The sequence below is a fragment of the Cotesia glomerata genome, linkage group LG6 (assembly GCF_020080835.1).
Source record: "Cotesia glomerata isolate CgM1 linkage group LG6, MPM_Cglom_v2.3, whole genome shotgun sequence".
Taxonomy (NCBI): Eukaryota; Metazoa; Arthropoda; class Insecta; order Hymenoptera; family Braconidae; genus Cotesia; species Cotesia glomerata.
In genome coordinates, this window is record NC_058163.1 from 23,271,484 (window position 1) to 23,294,414 (window position 22,931).

At 26.6% G+C, this 22,931-nt stretch overlaps 1 protein-coding gene across 3 annotated transcripts in view; it reads right to left on the reverse strand.

The window, feature by feature from the left end:
* Nucleotides 1–10,909: 10,909 nt before the first annotated feature.
* Nucleotides 10,910–22,931, reverse strand: part of LOC123266809 (glutamate receptor 1-like) — a 276,715-nt gene continuing 264,693 nt past the window's right edge. The window contains exons 13-20 of one of the 3 annotated variants that reach the window (XM_044731228.1): nucleotides 21,659–21,882; nucleotides 21,362–21,571; nucleotides 19,397–19,595; nucleotides 18,767–19,011; nucleotides 17,722–17,965; nucleotides 14,911–14,985; nucleotides 14,335–14,389; nucleotides 10,910–11,427 (exon numbers count right to left, since the gene is read on the reverse strand). In XM_044731228.1, the coding sequence (XP_044587163.1) occupies nucleotides 14,369–14,389; nucleotides 14,911–14,985; nucleotides 17,722–17,965; nucleotides 18,767–19,011; nucleotides 19,397–19,595; nucleotides 21,362–21,571; nucleotides 21,659–21,882 (1,218 nt within the window). In that variant the 3' untranslated portion in view covers nucleotides 10,910–11,427; nucleotides 14,335–14,368. The remainder of the gene's footprint in view (nucleotides 11,428–14,334; nucleotides 14,390–14,910; nucleotides 14,986–17,721; nucleotides 17,966–18,766; nucleotides 19,012–19,396; nucleotides 19,596–21,361; nucleotides 21,572–21,658; nucleotides 21,883–22,931) is intronic. The other 2 variants (XM_044731227.1, XM_044731229.1) reach the window with 2 other exon arrangements.

Below are 22,931 nucleotides of genomic sequence, written 5' to 3' on the forward strand. Positions count from 1 at the left end.
TGTAATGCCTCTCACGTGGCTGCTGGCTGATCTTTTAAAGTGATGTTTGCATTTTTAGTTACTCCGTGTCATGAATTCCCGATGCTTGTACACTTATTCATAAATCAAACGGAACTAAGGTGTGTTGCATAGATGTCTACAGAATAAAAAGAAAAGGAAGTAAGGATTGAGAGATGTCTTGAATTTTATCTTCATCATGAATCTTAAATTCTCCGAGCTCCGTCTTTGCGTCAATTCGTAAACTTCGTTTGATTTTTTCAGTCTGGGTCCATAACCTGCAGGAGACGCAGTCTGCCCTACAATGATTATGATAATAATTATAATTATAATTGTGGTGAAAACAGGAGTTTGATCGGTCGGGCTCCAAGTTCGAACCAATTGAAAGGACAGAGGCCAACAAAAGAGTGATTTTAATGGTACTTGCGGTGATAAATCGATGCCGCTGAAATGCGAATGATGCGGTTGGCGAGCTCGATTTTACAGCTCTGCTTCCTACCCCGGGCTGCTGGTTAACATTGTTATTTAATAAGCTTCATTATGCGACCCAGTATTATTCCCGTTCTATCTCTCTCGGTTAATTTTCCTTCGAGGCTCTCTTACGCGCTGTTCCTATAGAATTACTCGTATGCAGCCCATCATCCATCCTGCCTGTGGTCGACTCTAAATTTAATCTTGACTATACTTAAACAAACTTCAGTCTCATCAGCGATGTTATTATAAAATAATTTATTCAATTTTTTTTAATTTTAATTATCCTATTTTTTTAACTGACAATTTTTTTTCAGCGAAATCAAAATTAACTGAGATTTTTATACGAAAAATATTAGAGAAGTAAAATAAATTTTTATTCGCGAAAAAAATAATTTATCTGGAATTTAAATTTGTAAATTATTAATTACATTTCTAGAAAAATTAAAAAAAAATATTACGCTTAATTAAATAAGATTAATTAGTTTAATGTTACTGGAATTAATTTTTACAGAGCAATTCTTAAGAGCTTTTTACAACTTAATTTTTTTAGAAAGAATTTATCAAAAAATGCGACTTACAGAAATTAAAAAAAAATATTGATGCAATTTTTTTTTTAATATTAAAATTTATTTTTTTTATCAAACTAAAAAATTTATTTTTATTCAATTTTTAAATTTTTAAATCAATAGAGAATATTTTTTTATTTTTATCCATTACTAAAAAAAATAAATTCTGTGGAGTGTTTTTTTTATTATTAATAATAAAAATGAAATATTTCTCAGAATAATTTTAAAATCATTTATTTCGCAAATTTTTTATAGTGTAAAATAACAATTAATATTAAATTTTAATCAAGTAATAAAAAAAAGTAATATTTCTAAATTTTTTAATTTTAAATTGTGTCTCTCTCACGGAAAAAAGTAAACTGTAGAATTCACTCGGATTCCGATTAATTTTTATAGTTTCAAACAGTAAAGCGGAACATCCGGGTGGCAAAAATATAAATATTACAGAATTTAATGTAGAAAGTGTAAAAGCCACAATTTATAATTTAATAGCGACTCTGTCATCTTAAAAAATTACAGTTTCAAACAGTAAAAATTGTCGTTTCAATGTATAGTCCATTCTATGGAAAAAAGGGGAACTCAGATGAAGAGCAAGGGGTCTCAATCTAGGAGAAGTTAACATTTGAAACAGTAAAAATTCTACTCTAAAAATATACATTTTACCAGTCCAAGCAATTCAATAATTATAGTTTCATTTTTAGCGTTGCGTTTAAAATTGCACGCCTCATAGCGCGAAGCGCATGAGGTTGTGTTTTATACACAGAAAAAAAGAATTATTTGTCTCAAATAAATCAATTTATTTGAGTCGTTTTTTTTAAATATTTCTTTATGACAACCATATATATTTGGTATAAGTAAATATAACAGTTGGATCGAATTATTTTATTATTTGTCAAAAATATATCATTTATTTGTGGTAAAAATGCTAAGTTTGTCCGAAACAACGACATCTTTGGCATTAAAACTCTCAACTACTGCTCTCATGACGTCACTTGAACGTTGAAAACAAAACTTGAATGTTTTGATCGCAACTTAAGCTACATCGACGTTTCAAAAAATATTTTGTTTGCATACATAATAGTGTTTGCATGAATAATATTAATTAATAACTATTCATTACCTATAAGGTAAGGTGCTTAAAATATTATATTTTACAAAAACAAATCTAAATTATCCTTAACCTACAATGAACACTTTCATTATTAAATACAATTAAATATTTCATTATTCAACTAAAAGAATAAAAAATAATTTTTTTTTCATTTTAAGCCAATATAATTTCTGAGAATTGATAAAAATAATTTAGCAGATATTTAATAATTTGTAGAACTTTTGTTAACAAATAAATCATGGAAAAAAAACATAAGAGAAAAAAATTGACATGTAGAAATTTTAAAAAATTAAAATGCAATTTTTAAAAAATAATTTTTTAGAATTAATTTATTTGTTAAATAAAATTAAAAATTAGTCAAGTGACAGCTAATTTTAATGTTACAATAAATTTTAAAAGTTCATTATTGTCGTCAACTATGATTTATTTACCACAAATAAACCATATCTTTACCATGAATAAACTATTTATTTGTCGCAACTAAATCACTCATATATATTATATATTTACCAGAAATAAATATTTATTTGGTCATATCCAACTATCTTATATATTTGGCTCAAATAAATCGTATTTCGATCAAATATTTCTTTTTTTCTGTGTACTCGACTCGTCAAGGTCAAGCAATTTTGTGATCTTTAAATGCCTCTATCACAACCATATTACACTTATACAATGATATAAATAGATGCACACCGAAAAAGCACTTAAATTAAACCATCTTTTACTTTCTAAAATCATTTCATGTTGCTATTTTGAAAAAAAAAAACGTTTTGAAAAAAATTTTACGTGGACGTCCGGATGTCACCTCATTTTGGATGTACCAACGATTACTCCCGAACAAATTAATATTTCAAGACCGGACCTTTTTTATTAGTTTAAGAATTCGATGAACTGGATCCGTATTTCATATCAGTGGCCTAGTTTACGTATTTTTTTTTTTTTAATTGAATTTTTATGAAAATTCACTACGATAAAACCGTACAAAGCCAAACGAACTTTTCTTATTTGTCACGTGAAAACTATGGCGCCACTTGATCAAGCTAGATTTTTTTAGACTGCGTGCACATATGACAAGAAAAAATGGGCGCCGATATTTAAAAAAAAATAAAAAATACTCTGTAAAAAATTACTTAATTATAATTTTTTTTTTTTTTTTTTAATCAATTACACAATTTTTCTCTTAAAAAATGAATGAGCGTTATGAGGCGTGCACTTTCGGATTTTCCAAACTTTATTTATTTACCATCTTACTTTGTAAATATTGACGTTGCTTGTATTGGAAACTTACTAACTGTATATTTTTTACATACCATGCGACCATTCTTTAGGTACGAAATGATAAATATCAAAGTCAAAATTCTTAATTATTATACTTTAACATTTTCATCATTCACATAGAGAATATTACTGTTTGAAATAGTATTTTCTTCCATGTAAAGTATAAATTGTAGCATTTAAATGATTAACATTATAAAGTGATCAGTAAAATCACGATTTTACTGTTTGTAATGGTAATTTTTAGCAGTTAATCATTACTTATTATGAACCGACTATTATTTATTACAATTTCTTTTTTTCCGTGTCAACAATATTTTTTTTATATTTATCTATTACAAAAAAAAAGAATCCTGTTAATTTTTTTTTTATTAATAATAAAAATAAAATCTTTGTCAGAATAATTTTAAAATCATTTATCCCTTCATATTTTTTATCGAATATTAATCAAGTAATAAAAAAAATAAGAATTAAAAATTTTTAGACTTTAAATTGCGTCCGTCTTAAATTAAAAAAATCCTCTTAATTTAAAAAAAAATTAAACAATATCAAATAAAAAATAATTTAACGCATACTAAATATTAAAAGCAACACCCCTGGGCAATAATAATAATTACTATTAGTAAATTTAAAATGGAAGCATAAGAGAATAATAAATAGGATAATAAAAACAAGACACCTGGGCCATACTCCGATATAGCTACCCTAAAGCAATTCAAGTGTTGATATAATAGTAATAAAGATACATGACCGTTAAAATGCATCATCGATGAGCCGACCCGGTGAATATTAAATGTCTCTTGCTCGAGTTTCGATAATAGTCCGTCAGGTGAAAAGAGACGGCCAGATCCTAGTAAAGAGAATAGATCCCAGTAAAGAGAAAACTCAAGCATGCATAGACAGACAAAAAGAGAAGCAAGACAAGAGAAGAGAAGAGAAGAGAAGAGAAGAGGGCGATAGTATGTGCATGGTCCATAACCTGATGAGCTCCTGTTGGTAGCTGGTAGCTTTCGAAATTGCAGCACTCAACCGGAGAGTTTTAATGAGAGGTGAAGTACGTATTAAAACTGAAACTACGAGAGCATCGAAACGGGCCAGAGATAGATATACGTTATCAAGCTATCACAATAGCTCTCGATCAAGTGCCCCCGAGGATTCAACCCTGTTCATTTGCATTATTTTTCATTTATTCACTCACTCATTCATTTACTTATTTATTTATATTATTTTTTCCTTCCTTTTCGTTATAATTATCGCGAATCCGTTTATCCAACAGCTCGCTAACGCTAATACGGTATTATGCCCATTAAACGGAGATTTATTGCATTCGGATATCAATTAATATTTATATTTTATTTAAATGGGCATAGGGATACACTAATCACTAGTCACTACATACTGTGTACGATATACAATATACAATATACTATAAGCTATAAACCAGAGAGAGAAGACAGATATACATCGGGATTTGTAGCTCCTGCATAAGCCATTAAACGGTGCTCTGCAATGCGGTCCTTCAGCTCGTCCTTTTTTCGACACGCTCTGCGAAAAGAGTTGAATAAAAATCTAAATATCCATGTGAATGTTAATGTAAGTGCCTGAGTATTCGGATACAGGATAGGGGAAAGGGTGATGCGGGCGACGGGTGTCTCTTAATATTTTATCGCTTTAAGCTACCATCAAGTCGTGCATGTAACTCTTGTAGGTACTTATCAGACGCAATCACTTTTTTGTTATTATTAGTTATTTATAACTAATTCTGCTTATTTTTCTGACATAAGAAATCGAAATTTTTAAATCGGAAATTGCAATAATTTATGATGAAAGTATTTAGGCTGCATTCGAAAAGCTCTATCTCTAGATACATAATTAAAAAATGACCTTGTAAACTAGTATCTTGTAAACTATTGGCATTTTTTAAGATATAAGCTCATCCTGATGTTACACTCATCGAGACCTTTCATTTGAGTACCCACATCAATTTTTCATATATTTATGTATATTATATATATTTATATTATATATATATATATATATATATATATATGTAGATATAAAAATATATCACAATACATATATAATATAGGTACTCAAATGAAAGGTCTTGATGAGTGTAACATCAGGATGAGCTTATATCTTTAAAATTGTTAATTATTAAGAAATGACTTTGTATCTTGTGAACTATTGACATTTTTAAAGATATAAGCTCATCCCGATGTTATACTCATCGAGACCTTTCATTTGAGTACCTACATCAATTTTTCATATATTTATATATATTATATATATGTATGTATGAAAAATATATGAAAATGCATGTGGGTACTCAAATGAAAGCTCTTGATGAGTGTAACATCGGGATGAGCTTATATCTTTAAAAATGTCAATAGTTAAGAAAGTACAGTGCAATTTAACGAAATTCATTATTTAATAAAGCAAAATTTTATTTATTTATAGTGCACAAGTCACGGCAGTCACAAAGTGACTGCAAGGTTGCTAGTAATTATTAATTATATTTGATTTTTTATAGATCGATAAAAATAATTAATTCAACTTTGAAGCAATGATGAATAGATTGCCTGAAGAAATATTAAATTCATCGGATCTTACCGACGATTACTGGCAAATAGTTAAAGATTGTTTGGAAAAGAGTAATTAATTCTATAATTATTAATATGTGTTTTTAATTAGGTAATAAAATTTTTAAAATGATGGTTTTAATTTAATTTATTTACAGAGGGAAAAAGTCCAGCTGATACCGCGAAAATTATTCAGCAGTGCATTGATAGTAAAATCAATGGTGAAAATGACGATGATTTTGCAGAAGATTGATCAATACTTTCAAGATTTGTCCAACGATTATTGTTTTTAAAACAATAGTGTAATACTTTTATTTTCAACTGAGAATTTAAAAATTCTAAAAATTAGCAACCTACAGTTACTATGTGACTCTCGAGAATTAAGAATTATCAATAAAAATACTTTGGCTCAATAATTTTTTTATATTTTTAATCACAGTATACATTGTTTGGGTACTTTTGAAATAAATTTTAAAAATAACATTGCTATCACAGGATTAATTACCAATAATTTGATGGAAAATGTGAAGGAATAAACTTAAAAAATCGAAAAACTTTTCAAAATTCCGCCGAAAAATTGGCATGAAAAATTGACCAACTAAAAAATGTGTAAAATTGTAAAAAGGCACCAATTCAGGTCAATATTTTCCCAAAGATACTAAATTTAACTTAAAAACCCATTTTAATATATAAATTTACAGAAGAAAAAATTTGTTCTAATTTTCTTAATTATAAAGACTATTACTAATTATTTAATTTAATAATAAATAAATAAATAAATAAATAAGTCAATAGTTATGTTAAATAAATGATCGTGTATTAATGTTAATTTGATTGGTTTACAACAGTTTCATACAATAACTTTAAATTTATAATAATAAACAATAACTAATTATTAATAATTAATAATTACTGATTTCAAGTAACCCACACTTCACTCGATAAATACAAAAAAGTAAAATAAAAAGCCAGGACGGTACAGAGCTCAGCTCTGTCTAAAAAAACTAGAAAAAAAAATCAGAAGTAAAATTTAAGACTAAAAGTGATGCTCAAATAATAGATTTCAATTCACTCTGTTGTCTCCACCCACACTCAAATTAGTTTACAATTATTAAATACAATAGGATTAATCACACGGGATTTAATTCATACTTATTTAATAACATTATAATCAATGCAATCTTTATTAATTTATTTTATATTTTATAGGGTATCATCTTTAACGTTATGTGCACCATATTCGTTTTTTTTTCTTTAACTTTATCATTATATCTATTTAATCGATTGAGTGATTCACTTTATTGTATTTTATTACGTAGTTTTATTTACGAAAAGTCGATATGATATATCCTACAACGGCGTACAAAACTTCCATCATTATTATTATTTTTTTTTTATTATTATACAGTAATTGCAATATATAATATTATTAATTTTACTAAAAAAAATTTTCAACAATTCAAGATTAGTAAAATAAATTTATTTACCGTCAAAATAATATTCGTGTAAAAATCATCTGATATCATGACGAGGTTCATTATGAATATAATGAATCTCATATTTTGACACAAATATGAGATTCATATAAAAGCCATATTAATATACATTTGACACCCGTAATAAGTAAAATATTTATGGGAACAAATTTTTTTTTAACTAGATTATAAAATGTTTATTTTTCCTGTTGGAGAAAGAAAATTTCTAGTAATTTAATAATGAAATCATTATGATATTAACATGAATTTATAATAAAGTGATGGTCATATCTGCATAAAATCATGATATCATAATGATATTGTTAGCCTTTTTAAATCGTGATATAAAATTATTGAGTCATAAATATATACAGGAAATAATGCAAATTAATTAAATTAAAGAAATTTTTAGGAGGATTTAAATTGTTTTCAAAATAAAAAATAATTATCTTAAGACGAAAAAATTTTGTCAGTCAAAAATTTTTTTTAAACCAAGATAGTGTTTTTCTAAATATTTTTCTAAGTTAAGAAAATCAAGAAAAAAAGTAAAGTAGTTCAACAGTATAGTGCATGATAAAAATACTGCCTTTCTCAATTATTATACTTTTTCTCTGATTAACAGAAAAAATAAAAATTTTACTAATCTATTTAAAAAAAATTCGTTCACATAAGTATTTTACTTATTAAGGGTTTTAGATGGATATTGATATGGCTTTTATATGAATATGATATCCCGATGAGGTTCATTATGAATGTAATGAATCTCATATTTTGACACAAATATGAGATTCATATAAAAGCCATATTAATATACATTTGATACCCGTAATAAGTAAAATATTAATGGCAACAAATTTTTTTTTAACTAGATTATAAAATGTTTATTTTTCTTGTTGGAAAAAGAAAATTTCTAGTAATTTAATAATGAAATCATTATGATATTAACATGAATTCATAATAAAGTGATGGTCATATCTGCATAAAATCATGATATCATAATGATATTGTTAGCCTTTTTAAATCGTGATATAAAATTATTGAGTCATAAATATATACAGGAAATAATGCAAATTCATTAAATTAAAGAAATTTTTAGGAGGATTTAAATTGTTTTCAAAATAAAAAATAATTATCTTAAGACGAAAAAATTTTGTCAGTCAAAAATTTTTTTTAAACCAAGATAGTGTTTTTCTAAATATTTTTCTAAGTTAAGAAAATCAAGAAAGAAAGTAAAGTAGTTCAACAGTATAGTGCATGATAAAAATACTGCTTTTCTCAATTATTATACTTTTCTTCTGATTGACAGAAAAAATAAAAATTCAACTAATCTACATAAAAAAAATTCGTTCACATAAGTATTTTACTTATTACGGGTTTCAAATGAATATTGATATGGCTTTTTTATGAATCTTATATTTGTGTCAAAATATGATATCCATAATGAACCTCATCATAATATCAGATGATTTTTACACGGATATAGCGTCGTCTATTTGCAATTATCGAGCTACATAAAAGCGGTAATTTTATTTGGCACACAAATTGGCCTTATCACTCTTTACATAAACAAAAAAATCCCAAGTTCCAATAATTACTAAATTATCTAGAGTCGATAAGCAATTTTTTTATCATCAGTTAAAGTAATTTATTTTCAGTCGGTAAGTTAATTTTCTACAAAAATTAATCAATATAAAAAAAAATTGCAATAAATAAAAATTTTAATTTTATTATTATTAATATTAATAAATCAATGCTCATACCAGTGAGACTCGTATTAATAATAATTCTCAACCTGATCGCACTCACACAATAATTAATAATTATTTAATTATTAATATTAATAACACATTGTTTACATATACTCTTACTTATTATTTATACTTCTTACATTAATTAGTTATTTTTTTAAAAATCGTAGTTTAGTACTTGAACGTGGCATAAAAAAATTTTACATCAATTTTCACAACTGTGATTCGTTAGTTTTATTATTTTAATCATTATTTTAAACTTTTTGTTGAATCAGTTCGAGTTATTTATCTGAATAAAAAGGTTTATATGCATTTGGCAGTTTTGTTATTACAATTTATATTTAATTGTTAATTTTTATTTGTTTTACATGAACCCTTTCGGGGACCATACTGTTTTTTATTGTTAACATTATATGATTTTATCCTGCTAACTTCTTTTTTAAATAAATTATTTATCCATCTTTTGATTATTATTTGATCTGCGTGCAATTATTTACAGTATATTAACATGTTTTCTAATAATTCTCAATGTCATTAGTAATTTATTGGTAACAAAATATAGGGACAATAATTCAATGTTTATAATCAACATTATATACAACTTTTTATAAATATTTTTTGAATTAATTAATAATATTATTTTTTCTCTGGGAAAAAAATTTTTTTTATGAAATTTTATAGAGTTTTAGTTCCTGTATTTCATAAAATTTTACGGATTTATTTATTTAAAATAATTAGAAATTTTAGATAAATTATTTTTTCCTTTATTTTGAAAATTTCATAAATTTTGATGTAATTTTATCAATTTTTATAAATTTATAAAAAATTTCATTAAATTACTTTTTATATTTTATGAAATTTAATTGATAAAATTTCATTGAATTTTGTGAAATTAAATAAAATTTTATTTAATTATTTTTCCTTCGGGTTGATAATAATTTTTTTTATATTTTATGAATTTTAATGAAATTTAATTGGTAAAGTTTGATGAAATTTCACATTTCATGAAATTTTATAGAATATTTAATTTAATTGGTAGAATTTCATGATATTTTATGAAAGTATATGAAATTTATCTCTCATTTAAAAAAAATTTTGTAAACTTTTAATAAAGTATAAAAGATTTTATAAAATTATAAGAAATTTCATATTTTGTACAGTTTTATAAATTTTGATTTAATTTTATCAAATCAATATTTTTCTTCGGATTGATTTATGAATTTTTTATTAAATTTCATTATTAAAATTTCATGATTTTCTATAATTTATGAAATATTAAATTTTATTGCCAGATTTTGATGAAATTATATGAAACTTATCTCTTAGTTTAAAAAAAAAAAATTTTTTTAACTTTTATGGAATAGTAAAAAATTTTATGAAATTTTAAAAATAAAATTTTATGAACAAAATTTTATAAAATTTTATTAATAAAATTATATAAAATTTTTATGAAAACTGTAATAATAATATAAAATTTTTGATAATAAAATTTTATGAAATTTTAATAATAAAATTTTATGAAATTTTATAAACAAAATTTTATGAAATTTTATTAATAAAATTGTATGAAATTTTTATGAAATTTATCCTTTGATCTTAAATATAATTTTATAAACTTTAATATTTTATAAAATTTCATAAAAAATTTTTTTCCTATTCAAAAATACACCTATTAAAAATAAAAATTATATATTGAGCAAAAATAAAATCAAAAATAATAAAAAAAAAAAAAAAATAACAACATTGAGAAATAATAGAACAATAAACAAAGTCACTGGTCGTAAATAATTAAATTACAATAAATAATTATTTACGTAACATACTCGGCTTTGCGATTATCCCAGTGACTGGGAGTCGCGGGTGTCCACGGAACCGCGACATTAAGTGACTTAATAGTTGACCTACGACGAAACACCCACGGACTTTTGGGGCTCTTGGGACTCCGAGGGCTCTTTGAGGGCGACTCCGCAAAAGTGACGCTGCGGCGGGTAGGCCGTGGCGGCGGAGGCGGCGGGGGTGGAACTACCGCCTTCGGAGGTGGTGGCGGAGTCGGCAACGATATCGATGGCGATGGATCCGAAGTTTCGTCGCTGCTTCCCGCTGGTGCGGTGTACCAGGGGCTTACACTTGTGTGTGAGTATTGCTGTGAACCTGGTCGCCCTCGGTATTCCCAATCGCGTTCGCCGGGGCGTAATACTAAAATTTTTTTAGTTTTATTAGCACTTAGGCTCATTGTAATTATTATGATTTTTTATTTTAGTTATTGCTTTTATAGTATGTGCGTTTAGTTTTTATAATTTTTAGATTTTATTTTAAGTCAATGTTTAAATGTGATTATACAATTATAAAAATGTATTACCGTCTTTAATATTATCGTTATATATTTTAACTATAATTAAAATTTATTAAAAATATTTAAAAAATGCATTTATGGAAATATAAAAAAAAAAAATAAATTTTAAACAATATTAAAAATAAATTTTTTTTTAGATATTTTTAACAAATTTTTATTATAGTTATGAGTTTCAAGATTTTTACCGTAATTTTGAAATAAGTGGTTGAAATTTTTGTTATTACGCAGAAAATATTGGCTGTATAAAAAAATTTTGAAACAAAAATGATAGAAAATTTTATTTTGAATAAAAAAATGTGTCTTACACGGAAAAAAGTAAACTGTTAAATTACCTCGGATTCCGGTTAATTTTTATAGTTTCAAACAGTACAGCGGACATGGGGTGGCAAAAATATAAATATTACAGAACTTAATGCACGGAAAAAAGTAAACTGTAATAAATAACAGTCGATTTATAATAAGTAATGATCAACTGCTAAAAATTACCGTTTCAACCAGTAAAATCGTGATTTTACTATTCACTATATAATATTTACTATTTAAACGTTACAATTCACTCTTTACATGGAAGAAAATACTATTTCAAACAGTAATATTCGCTATGTAAATGTCTAAAATGTTAAAGTATAATAATTAAGAATTCAGGCTTTGATATTTATCATTTCGTAGCTAAAAAATGATCTTATGATATGTAAAAAGTATAAAATAAAGTTAGTAAATTTCTAATACAAGCAACGTCAATATTTACAAAGTAAAATGGTAAATTTTAAACGCAACGGTAAAAATTAAACTGTAATTATTGACTTGCTTGGACTGGTAAAATGTATATTTTAAAAGTATAATTTTTACTGTTTCAAATGTTAAATTCTCCCAGAGAGAGACCCCCTTCTCTTTCATCTGAGTTCCCCTTCTCCTCATAATATGGACTATACATTGAAATGGCAATTTTTACTGTTTGAAACTGTAATTTTTTAAGATAAAAGAGTCGTTATTTACTATAGTGACAGCTACTAATCACTTATTTTGGATATTAAATTATAAATTGTGGCTTTTATACTTTTTACATTAAGTTCTGTAATATTTATATTTTTGCCAACCCGAATGTCCGCTTTACTGTTTGAAACTATAAAAATTAACCGAAATCCGAGTGAATATTACAGTTTACTTTTTTCCGTGTGTAGAAAGTGTAAAAGCCACAATTTTTAATTTAATATAAAAAATAAGTGATTAATAGCTGTCACTATAGTAAATAACGACTCTGTCATCTTAAAAAATTACAGTTTCAAACAGTAAAAATTGCCGTTTCAATATATAGTCCATTCTATGAGGAGAAGAGGAACTCAGATGAGGAGAAGGGGTTTCAATCTAGGAGAATTTAACATTTGAAACAGTAAAAATTCTACTCTTAAAATACATATTTTACCATATTCCAAGCAAGTCAATAATTATAGTTTGATTTTTAGCGGTGCGTTTAAAATTTACCATTTTACTTTGTAAATATTGACGTTGCTTGTATTGGAAATTTAGTAACTGTATTTTATACTTTTTACATATAATGCGATCTTTTTTTAGGTTCGAAATGATGAATATCAAAGTCAAAATTCTTAATTATTATACTTTAACATTTTCGACATTCACATAGCGAATATTACTGTTTAAAATAGTATTTTCTTCCATGTAAAGTATAAATTGTAGCATTTAAATGATAAATATTATAAAGTAATTAGTAAAATTATTATTTTACTGTTTTAAATGATAATTTTTTCCAGTTGATCATTATTTATTATAAATCGACTATTATTTATTACAGTTTACTTTTTTCCGTGTAAATTTTTTTTATATATTTTTAACAAATTTTTATTATAATTATGTCAAGATTTTTACCGTAATTTTAAAAGGAGTGGTTGACATTTTTGTTTTCTGAAACAATTTTTTTAAAATAAAAAATGTCTTATGATTTTTTAAAAATCTAATATTTTCCCCGTAATTTCAAAATTTAATTATGACTCATAACAAATGATTGAAATTTTTGCTAATTATAAAAATCTTTATTTTAAAATTATGGCTTTCTAAATAATCCTGAGAAAAAAATCATAAGAATCATTTTTTTTAGAAAATTAAATTTTGAATAATTTTCATTAAAAAATTTTCTGTACGACCAATACTATTACCGTAATAACAAAAATTTACTATTAATTATAAATAATTCTTTTAAAATTTCAATTTTATTCGAATTATTACCTAAAAAAATTCATAAAACTTTCCACTAATCAATAAAAATTTCCACCATTTAAACATTAACCAATTCAATTATTATTAAATTATTTAGTGACGTATTTGTGCTGTTAAAATTGAAAATTCAATAAATACTTATTTTAACATAATTTTCTTAAAATTTATCCAAAATATTGAAAGTAATGAATGTTGATCAAGTATGAGATGAAAAATGAATAAAATAATTCGACCTCGGCTCACCTAAGCTGAAAGCGTTCAAAATAAACTTATAAAAAAAGAAATCTTTAATAATAAAAAGGAATGAGAGCATGCGTCACTGTAATTACATGCTTATGTACAAATAATAAGCTGGATTGATAAATAAAAAAGAAATTATGTCAATAGAATAAAAAATGAAAGCAGTGAATGCATAAGCATTACTATAATTGTAAATAAGTATAAAAATATAAATATACAAATAAATATATATAGAGGTTGTTAAACGGGGATTTAAAATAAAGGGTGAGAGTACTCACATATGGTCCCGGAAAAGGCGCATGCATCCTCCGTCTAACTCTGCAGTCCGTACCACTATAGACAAAATAAAAAAACGAAAAAGTAGAACAACGCAAAATCACTGCTAACGCCTTTTTTTTTTGTTTAAAAAATTCAGGACATTTAATTCAAATAATAAAAATTATAAATTACAAATTTAAAATAATATTCTAGCGTTCAGCCTCCGAATTATCATCGCAACAATTAGCAAACTATCGTTACTTGGATAAAAAATTATAAACAATAATTATACTTGAGTGTGTGTATGTGTGTGTATTTTTTTACTGCCAGATTGTTAATTATTTACTTCGGTCTGCGAAAAGATTTATTATTTTTTTTTTTTTTTTATAAAACAAGGCTGCTAGTGGCATGCTAAGCAGAGGTCTAATTACACGGATTTATTTTTTTAATTGTCATTATTAATTATTTTCTTAAGGATTGTCGGTAGTAATTACGTGGTAAGCTTTTTTCAGTATGTTTACAGTTAAATAATTATTATTATGTGTTAAATATTAAATATTGTAATACTAGTATTACTTTTAGTATTAATAAATTACCCGGCCATTGTCGAAGTCGCGGCCACCACCGATAGTTAAGCGCGCTTTGGCTTTCATGGCGTCTGACAGTGAAATCTGTAATTATATGTTTTATTAAAATTTTACAGAAAGTAATTATAATAATATTGATTAAGGGGCAACATCACTGTGACGATCGAAAAAAAGAGGTGATTTTTGGGAATTTTTTGACAAGGAAAATAAAGGAATTTGGGGATCGGATTTTTTTTATTTTATTAAGGGTACATTAAAGATTATTACCCTAAATTTTTATTAAAAAATATTTAATTATTACAAAGTTATTAACAATCTCGTAGAACACTAGAAAACATTTCCCCCTCCATGGTCGGTTCGATAACACAAAAACGGATCATCTGAAAATAAAAACCCAAATTGCTTTTTAATCAGTAAGAATGTAGTTATCGTCGCACGTACGGAATTTTGAAAATTTTAATTTAAAAAAAAAAATGGCGACTAATTGAAAATTTTCTCACAATTCTTACTGTTTTTTTTTTGTTTCAACCCGGCTAAAAAAATTAGGAAAACGGTTGACCCTAAAGGCCATCCCTGCAACTTCCCGCTAATTCCGTTAATACCTGGCCGCTTTTTTTGAGCTCTTCGAGCTCAAAAATACAATCTGTGTGTTGTTTTGAGCTCTCCGAGTTCAAAAAGATACCTTTTCTATGCTTTTGAGCTCTTTGAGCTCAAAAGTCTGATAGAAATTTCATAGAACACTATTTTTTGAATTTTCAAACCGCAATAACTTTTGAATAAATGAACAGATTTTTACGCAGTTGGCGGAATTCTACGCAGTTTTTTAAGCCTCATAAAGAATTCCTAAGTTTCAATTGGTCAAACTAGAAATTTCGGAGTCACTCCGAAAAAACACTTTTTTTGGTTTTCTTTCATTCACGATATCTCTCGAACAAATTAACCGATTTCGACCGGATTGGCGGCGATCGACGTGGTTTTTCAAGGTTGAAAGCTGATTAGTTTTTGGAATCGATCGGTAAAGTCGTTTAAAAGTTATTCCAAAAAAACCACTTCTGAAAAAAATTTGTTTCTTATTTTTTTTTAGATTTCTCCAAATTTCTCAAAATCTATCGGTCCGAATCGGTTCAAATTAACAGGAAATCTAAGTTTGGCCAAGCCCTTTCGAATGGCACTAACCTCAATGAAATCGGTTCAACCGTTCAAAAGTTATGAGGGGTTTACATACTTCACATACAGACATAGTGACACCCTCACGGGAAAAGTCGGGGAAGCTTCCTAGGACCTCAAAACGTTATATTTTTACAAATATAAATAATGCTGTGAAGCGGGAAAGAATAGGAGTTACGGTAATTATTACGTGAAGCGTTCCACATTCACGTAACAGGATATTGGTAGGAAAGGATTGAGAAAGGAATGTGGAGAGGATCATCTTAATGTGAGTTTATAGAATATGCGAGAAAAAATTATTTTTTGCCCTCTGGGCGGAAAGTGGCAACTTTGGTCTCACTGCGCTAAACAAAGTTGCCGCTTTCCTCCTTCCTCGGACAAAAAAATATTATACAGCCCTTGGGAAGTAAAAAAGAAAACCTCAGATCACATGTTTGTTGACCTCGGCTTCGCCTCGGCCAACAATTACATGTGATCTGAGGCTTTTCTAATTTTCCTTCCCAAGGGGTGTAATATACTATAGACAGCTCGGACTGGGATTCGAACCCAGAACCTTCCGAAGACATGTCGGCTACTCTACCATTTGAGCTATCCGGTCTATACTAAATTTCCTTTCGCTTATTCTATATACATTAAGCCACACCGTCCATCTTACGGTAAGCATTTTTACAAATATAAATAATGTTGTGAAGCGGGAAAGAATAGGAGTTACGGTAATTATTACGAGATCTGATGAAAACTCGATTTTCGAAAAACGGGGTAAAACCAATAACTTCCCGATTTTTGAAAATTTTCAATTTTCTTAGCGGGAAGTTAAAAATCTTTAAAATATAAATTTTTCAAATTCCGTACGTGCGACGATAACTACATCCTTACTGATTAAAAAGCAATTTGCGTTTTTATTTTCAGATGATTTGTTTTTGCGTTATCGAACTGACCGTGGAGGGGGGAAATTTTCTCCAGTGCTCGACGAGATTGTTAATAACTTTGTAATAATTAAATATTTTTTAATAAAAATTTAGGGTAATAATCTTTAATGTACCCTTAATAAAATTAAAAAAAACCCGATTCCCAAATTTCTTTATTTTCCCCGTCAAAAAAATTCCCGAAAATCACCTCTTTTTTTCGATCGTCACAGTTGTGTTCCCCCTTAATATTGATGGTTCTATAATTCTTGATTCTCCGACAAAATATCCCGGAAAAAATATCCCCGGATAAAATATTCCCAAAATAAATATCCCCGCACTGACAGAAGGATTTGTTTATAGTTAAAAATATTTGTTAATATTTAACAAATCATTTATTAGACACTACTTTTTAGTATTGAACAAATATTTCTTAGTATTTAAAATGATTTATTTGTATTTAATAAATCTGATATTCATTTATTAAATATTAATAAATATTTTTAAATACTAAGAAATATTTGTTAAGGATTTGTTAATGATTTGTTAAATATTAACAAACATTTTTAACTATAAACAAATCCTATCAGTGCGGAAGAAATCTTAAATAATTAAATTACCAACACATAAGCTTGTTACCGTGTTGTGCCTTTTTATCATGGATTTTGTGTAATATTTAGTCTCGGAAATATTTTTTTTGGGATATTTTGTCGGAGAATCAAAACGTCTGATACCATATTGATATTACCTTAGCTCGGGTAGCTTCGGTGTGTGATTTGTAGCAAAATTCAACGAGAGCAACTGCGAGGGCCAGTAACAATCCACCGATAAGTATATAAAATATTCCAGCGACATTGCTTAACGATAGTTCGTTACGCGCGTCTTGTTTGTCCCCATGACGACACTCGGTTCTGTCGAACCACCATTTGTTCATCAGCTTTCCTAGTTCCCCGGTTTCAATCAGCGAGAGGACTGCTAAATTTATTTTATCTCTGGAAAATTTTAATGTTTGTTAAATCAAGTACTTTTGATATTTGTTTTCAAAATTAGGGTGGTCCAAAGAAAACTGTTTTTTTTTAACTTCTCGCTAAGAAAATTGAAATTTTTTTTTTTAAGTCTTCCATGAAAATATATTAATTTTAAATCTTTTAAGAGTTTTAAAAAATCAGCTCAAAACAAATTTTGAAGGACTCGCTCAAGATTTTAAAAAATTTCCAAAATTGTCAAAAATTAATTTTCTTTCGTTTTTAATTCTTCTGGAATTCCATTCAAAATTTCAAAAATCTTGAACGATTTTTAAGAATAAAAATTAAATTCTGTAAATTTAAATAATTTTCAATCTACAAAATAATAAAAAGACAAAAAAATTCAATTTTTGATGATTTTAGATAGTTATTAAAATATTGAGTGGCGCTAAAAAATATTTTTTGAGCTCATAACTTAAAAAAATTTCCAAAATCGTAAAAAATTGATTTTCTTTCGTTTTTAATTTTTCTCGAATTTTTTTTTAAAGTAAAAAAAAACTGAAAATTTCAAAAATCTTGAGTGATCTCTAAGAATAGAAATTAAATTTTGAAAATTTAGATAATTTTTAATCTACAAAATAAGAAAAAGACGAAAAAATTCAATTTTTGACGAATTTTTACATTTATTAAAATCTTAAGTGACGCTAAAAAATATTTTTTGAGCTGATATTTGGAAAGGTCTCTTAAAACATGACAAATTTCTTTAATAGTCAGTTTTTTGTGACCACTCAACTCAACATTGCACTAATAAGGAATTGATAAGAGTACCTCAAGGGTGAACCGATAGGTGTCGCAATACCAAATCCCTTTGTGTCAAGATTCCGTCCTACTTTCATGGTATCACAAGGCTCGCGTTCATTTATGTAATCATTTTTGGGGCTTTCGATCAGCAACGCATATTTTCCTTTGCTCGCTCTTACTTTTTTTATTCCCTCGTCGTATGTTTTGACAAATACGTGATTACGAGCGTTCATATACTCCCACATTTTGCTGTACAAGCTTATTTGTGATTTCTGTAACCCATAAATATTAAATATTATTATTATTCATTTATAATTTTTTTTAATCCTTTAATTTGATGTAATTTTTATTAAAAATTTTGATCAAAATATTTTTGTTATTTTTTATAATTTTATAAAATTAACATAGTTAAAATAAGAAATCAATAAAAAGTAAAAAAATAACTTTGAAAAAAAAAAATAAATTTATTTTTAATTTTAAAAAATCATCAAAAATTATTGCTAAAACATTTTTATCAAAATTTTTTATAAAGCTTACATCAAAAAAAAGAATGAGTACGCTTCAATATTAAAAAACTAAAAAATCAATATTGCAAATTATTTTTATTATTAATAATAATAATATGACTTTTATAACATAATAAATGTAATTGCTTACCCGGAAAAAATCCCAGGTAGATCCGTATTGCAGAGTCCCGTACTCGACTTCTGTTTGCGCAGCTAAATCTTCCGGGGAGTTAATGGGAGAAACCATTCTCTCGACCGTTAAAAAGGCTGCCAAGTTAGCAGTGTACGAGGATATTAAAATCAATGTAAAGAACCACCAGACGGAACCGACGATCCTCCCGGACATTGATCTTTAAAATGAATTATATTATATTTATACATTGTAATAAAAAAAGTATTCAGCTTTTAATAAAAATTTCATTCTCGCTTTATCTTTTAATTAGCATTCAAAAACTCTACCGCTTAATTGCGCTTTTATACATTTAAGTATCGTTAATTTTTTTCAAGGATGAATCATGTCAGATGTGCTTATAAAAAGTTTATTAATATTTCTAAAAGCGAGCATTTAATATTGAATTGAATGGAATATAAATTATGGAATAAGTCTCTTTGGTTATTTTATCAGAGATGATTAATGTTGATGATATTCATTAAAAAACTCAAGGGTCTTGAGTTAAAATAATGAAATTATTATACTATAAATTATTATTGTGATTAGCAAAAAGACAATGCCGTACACAGAAAGAAAAATTTCTTGACTAGAGAACAAAATTCTTGGCTCAAGAAAATTTGTCGGGTGCCTGAAGAAAGACCGAAGTTGTGTTAGCCGAAGTAAAAATTTTTCTTGAAATTTTATTCTTGGTGGAAGTCATTTTTTCTTAATTCAAATTATCATAAATACTTGATACAATAAATTTTTATATTTGATCAAGATTTTCAGATATTTAAGGAAGCAGCGCCACTTACTTCAGCTGAGAAAAAAATTTTCTCACTTTGAGAAAATTTTTCTCTTGAATATTTGGTACCCATTTTATATTATTTTAGCGTGCAATTATACATACTGAATGAAAAAAAATGATTTGATATTATTTGATCTTCCCATTTAACATGTTAATCAATAAAAATATTAATGAAAATTTACTTCTATCTTTATATTTAATTTTTTGGAGCAAGAGAGAAATTTTCTCAAGACAAGAAAATTTACTTTTATCAAGAACTAAATTTTTTGGAGCAAGAGGCTGAATTTCTCAAAAGAAGAAGATTTTCTTGACTTAAATAAATTTTCTTGGATCAAGATATGTATTTCTTAAAGCAAGATAATTAATTTTGTTGGAATGAGTGAAATTTCTTGTGTGAAAAAAAAATTTTTTTTGCTCAAACAGAAAGAAATATTTCTTGACTGAAGAACAAAATTCTTGGCTCAAGAAAATTTTCAGGTGCCTGAAGGAAGACCCAAGTTGTGTTGGCCGAAGTAAAATTTTTTTTTGAAATTCTATTCTTGGTGGAAGTCATTTTTTCTTTATTCAAATTATCATAAATATTTGATACAATCAATTTTTATATTTGATCAAGATTTTTAGATACTTTAGGGAAGCAGCGCCACCTACTTCTGTTAAGAAAAAAATTTTCTCACCTTGAGAAAATTTTTCTCTTGAATATTTGATACCCATTTTATATTATTTTAGCGTGCAATTATACATATTGAATGAAAAAAAATGATTCAATATTATTTGATCTTCCCATTTGACATGTTAATCAATAAAAATATTAATGAAAATTTACTTCTATGTTTATATTTAATTTTTTGGAGCAAGAGAGAAATTTTCTCAAGACAAGAAAATTTACTTTTATCAAGAACTAAATTTTTTGTAGCAAGCGGCTGAATTTTTTCAAAACAAGAAAATTTTCTTGACTTAAATAAATTTTCTTGAATCAAGATACGTATTTCTTAAATCAAAAGAATTAATTTTGTTGAAATAAGTGTAATTTCTTGTGTCAAAAAAATTTTTCGCTCAAGAAAATAATTAGGAAGAAAAATATTTTCTTGGCTCAAATGAATCTTTTTTTCTGTGTAAATAAATTTTTTTTTTTCAAATTTTATTCTTTGCGTATTTACCTTGGAGAAATATCACAGCCTTGTTGCATAAAAGCTCCGAGAGAAAACCACATACTGTTGAGAATACTAAAATCATTGGCCATGCACGGGTTCGGTGAATGCAGTGAGGTTTGGTTTTGATGAGGATGTTGGAGACTCGGATCACCCCTACCGAGTGATGGATCTCCGCCAGAGCTCAATTGGATCAGTCGCCATTCATACGGCGAAAACCTGCAATAGAATTTGAGTAAATAGAATGAAATAAAATCAAACAGAAGAATATATTTAGTCTGACTTAATAATACTTATACTACTTGCCTAGATACGATAAAGAGAACAATGGAGACTCCGATATAGGAAAAAATAACGCAGACCCAAATCTCTTTGCTGAGTGGATTTAAAAAGCTAAAAACTCCAGGCTTTTGCTTTATTGGTTTTTTGATCATTATACTAATGCCGAGTGACATGAATGGTTTACTGAAATCTATTACACGTTCACGTTCAGACGTAATTGTCATTGGCGCAATTGCTATGTCCGCTTCCTGCAATTAAATCAATTACACTCATTACATTTATCTTTCTCTAATTATACCATTTTATTTTTACATGATTTTAAGTGCCCGAAATTATTCTATACATAATGATAAATTTTTTCGTCTTTATTATCATTATTATTAATAATTATGCAACATAAAAATATTTTTATGTTTTTTAGTTTCTCATTTAATTTTCAATATTTTTCTATTTATTTTATTAAAAAAAAATAACTCTATTATTATTATCTATATTATTTAAAAAATAAGAAAAATTTTGTCTCCAGGATAGCTATGTAGTAAAATTGGTTTTTTTAGTAAAAATTAGTGTCATTGCAAAGGTCTTCACTTGAATTTGTGCCTTTTCAAGATTTCATGTCATTCTCACCGATAGTCAATTTATGATGATAAATATTTAGGCTGCATTCGAAAATGCTTTATCTCTAGACACATAATTAAGAAATGACTATCTTGTGGAATATTGATATTTTTAATGATATAAGCTCATCCCGATGTTATACTTATCGAGACTTTTCATTTGAGTACCCGCATCAATTTTTCATATATTTTATATATTTATATATATGAATATATGAAAATGCATGTGGGTACTCAAATGAAAGCTCTTGATGAGTGTAATATCGGGATGAGCTTATATCTTTAAAATCATCAATAATTAAGAAATTACAGTGCAATTTATATATATATATATATGAAAAATATATCAAAAATGCATGTGGGTACTCAAATGAAAGCTCTTGATGAGTGTAATATCGGGATGAGCTTATATGTTTAAAAACGTCAATAGTTAAGAAATTACAGTGCAATTTAACAAAAGTCATTATTTAGTAAAGACCTTGTATCTTGTGAACTATTGACATTTTTAGAGTTATAAGCTCATCCCGACATTACACTCATTGAAACCTTTCATTTGAGTACCCATATCAATTTTTCACATATTTATATATATTAGGGTGTGCCAAAATGTAACTTCCGTGGAGAACCTTTTAACATTGGAATTTTGAGTTCCACTTTTAACAGCAGCTGTGTTTGGGCAT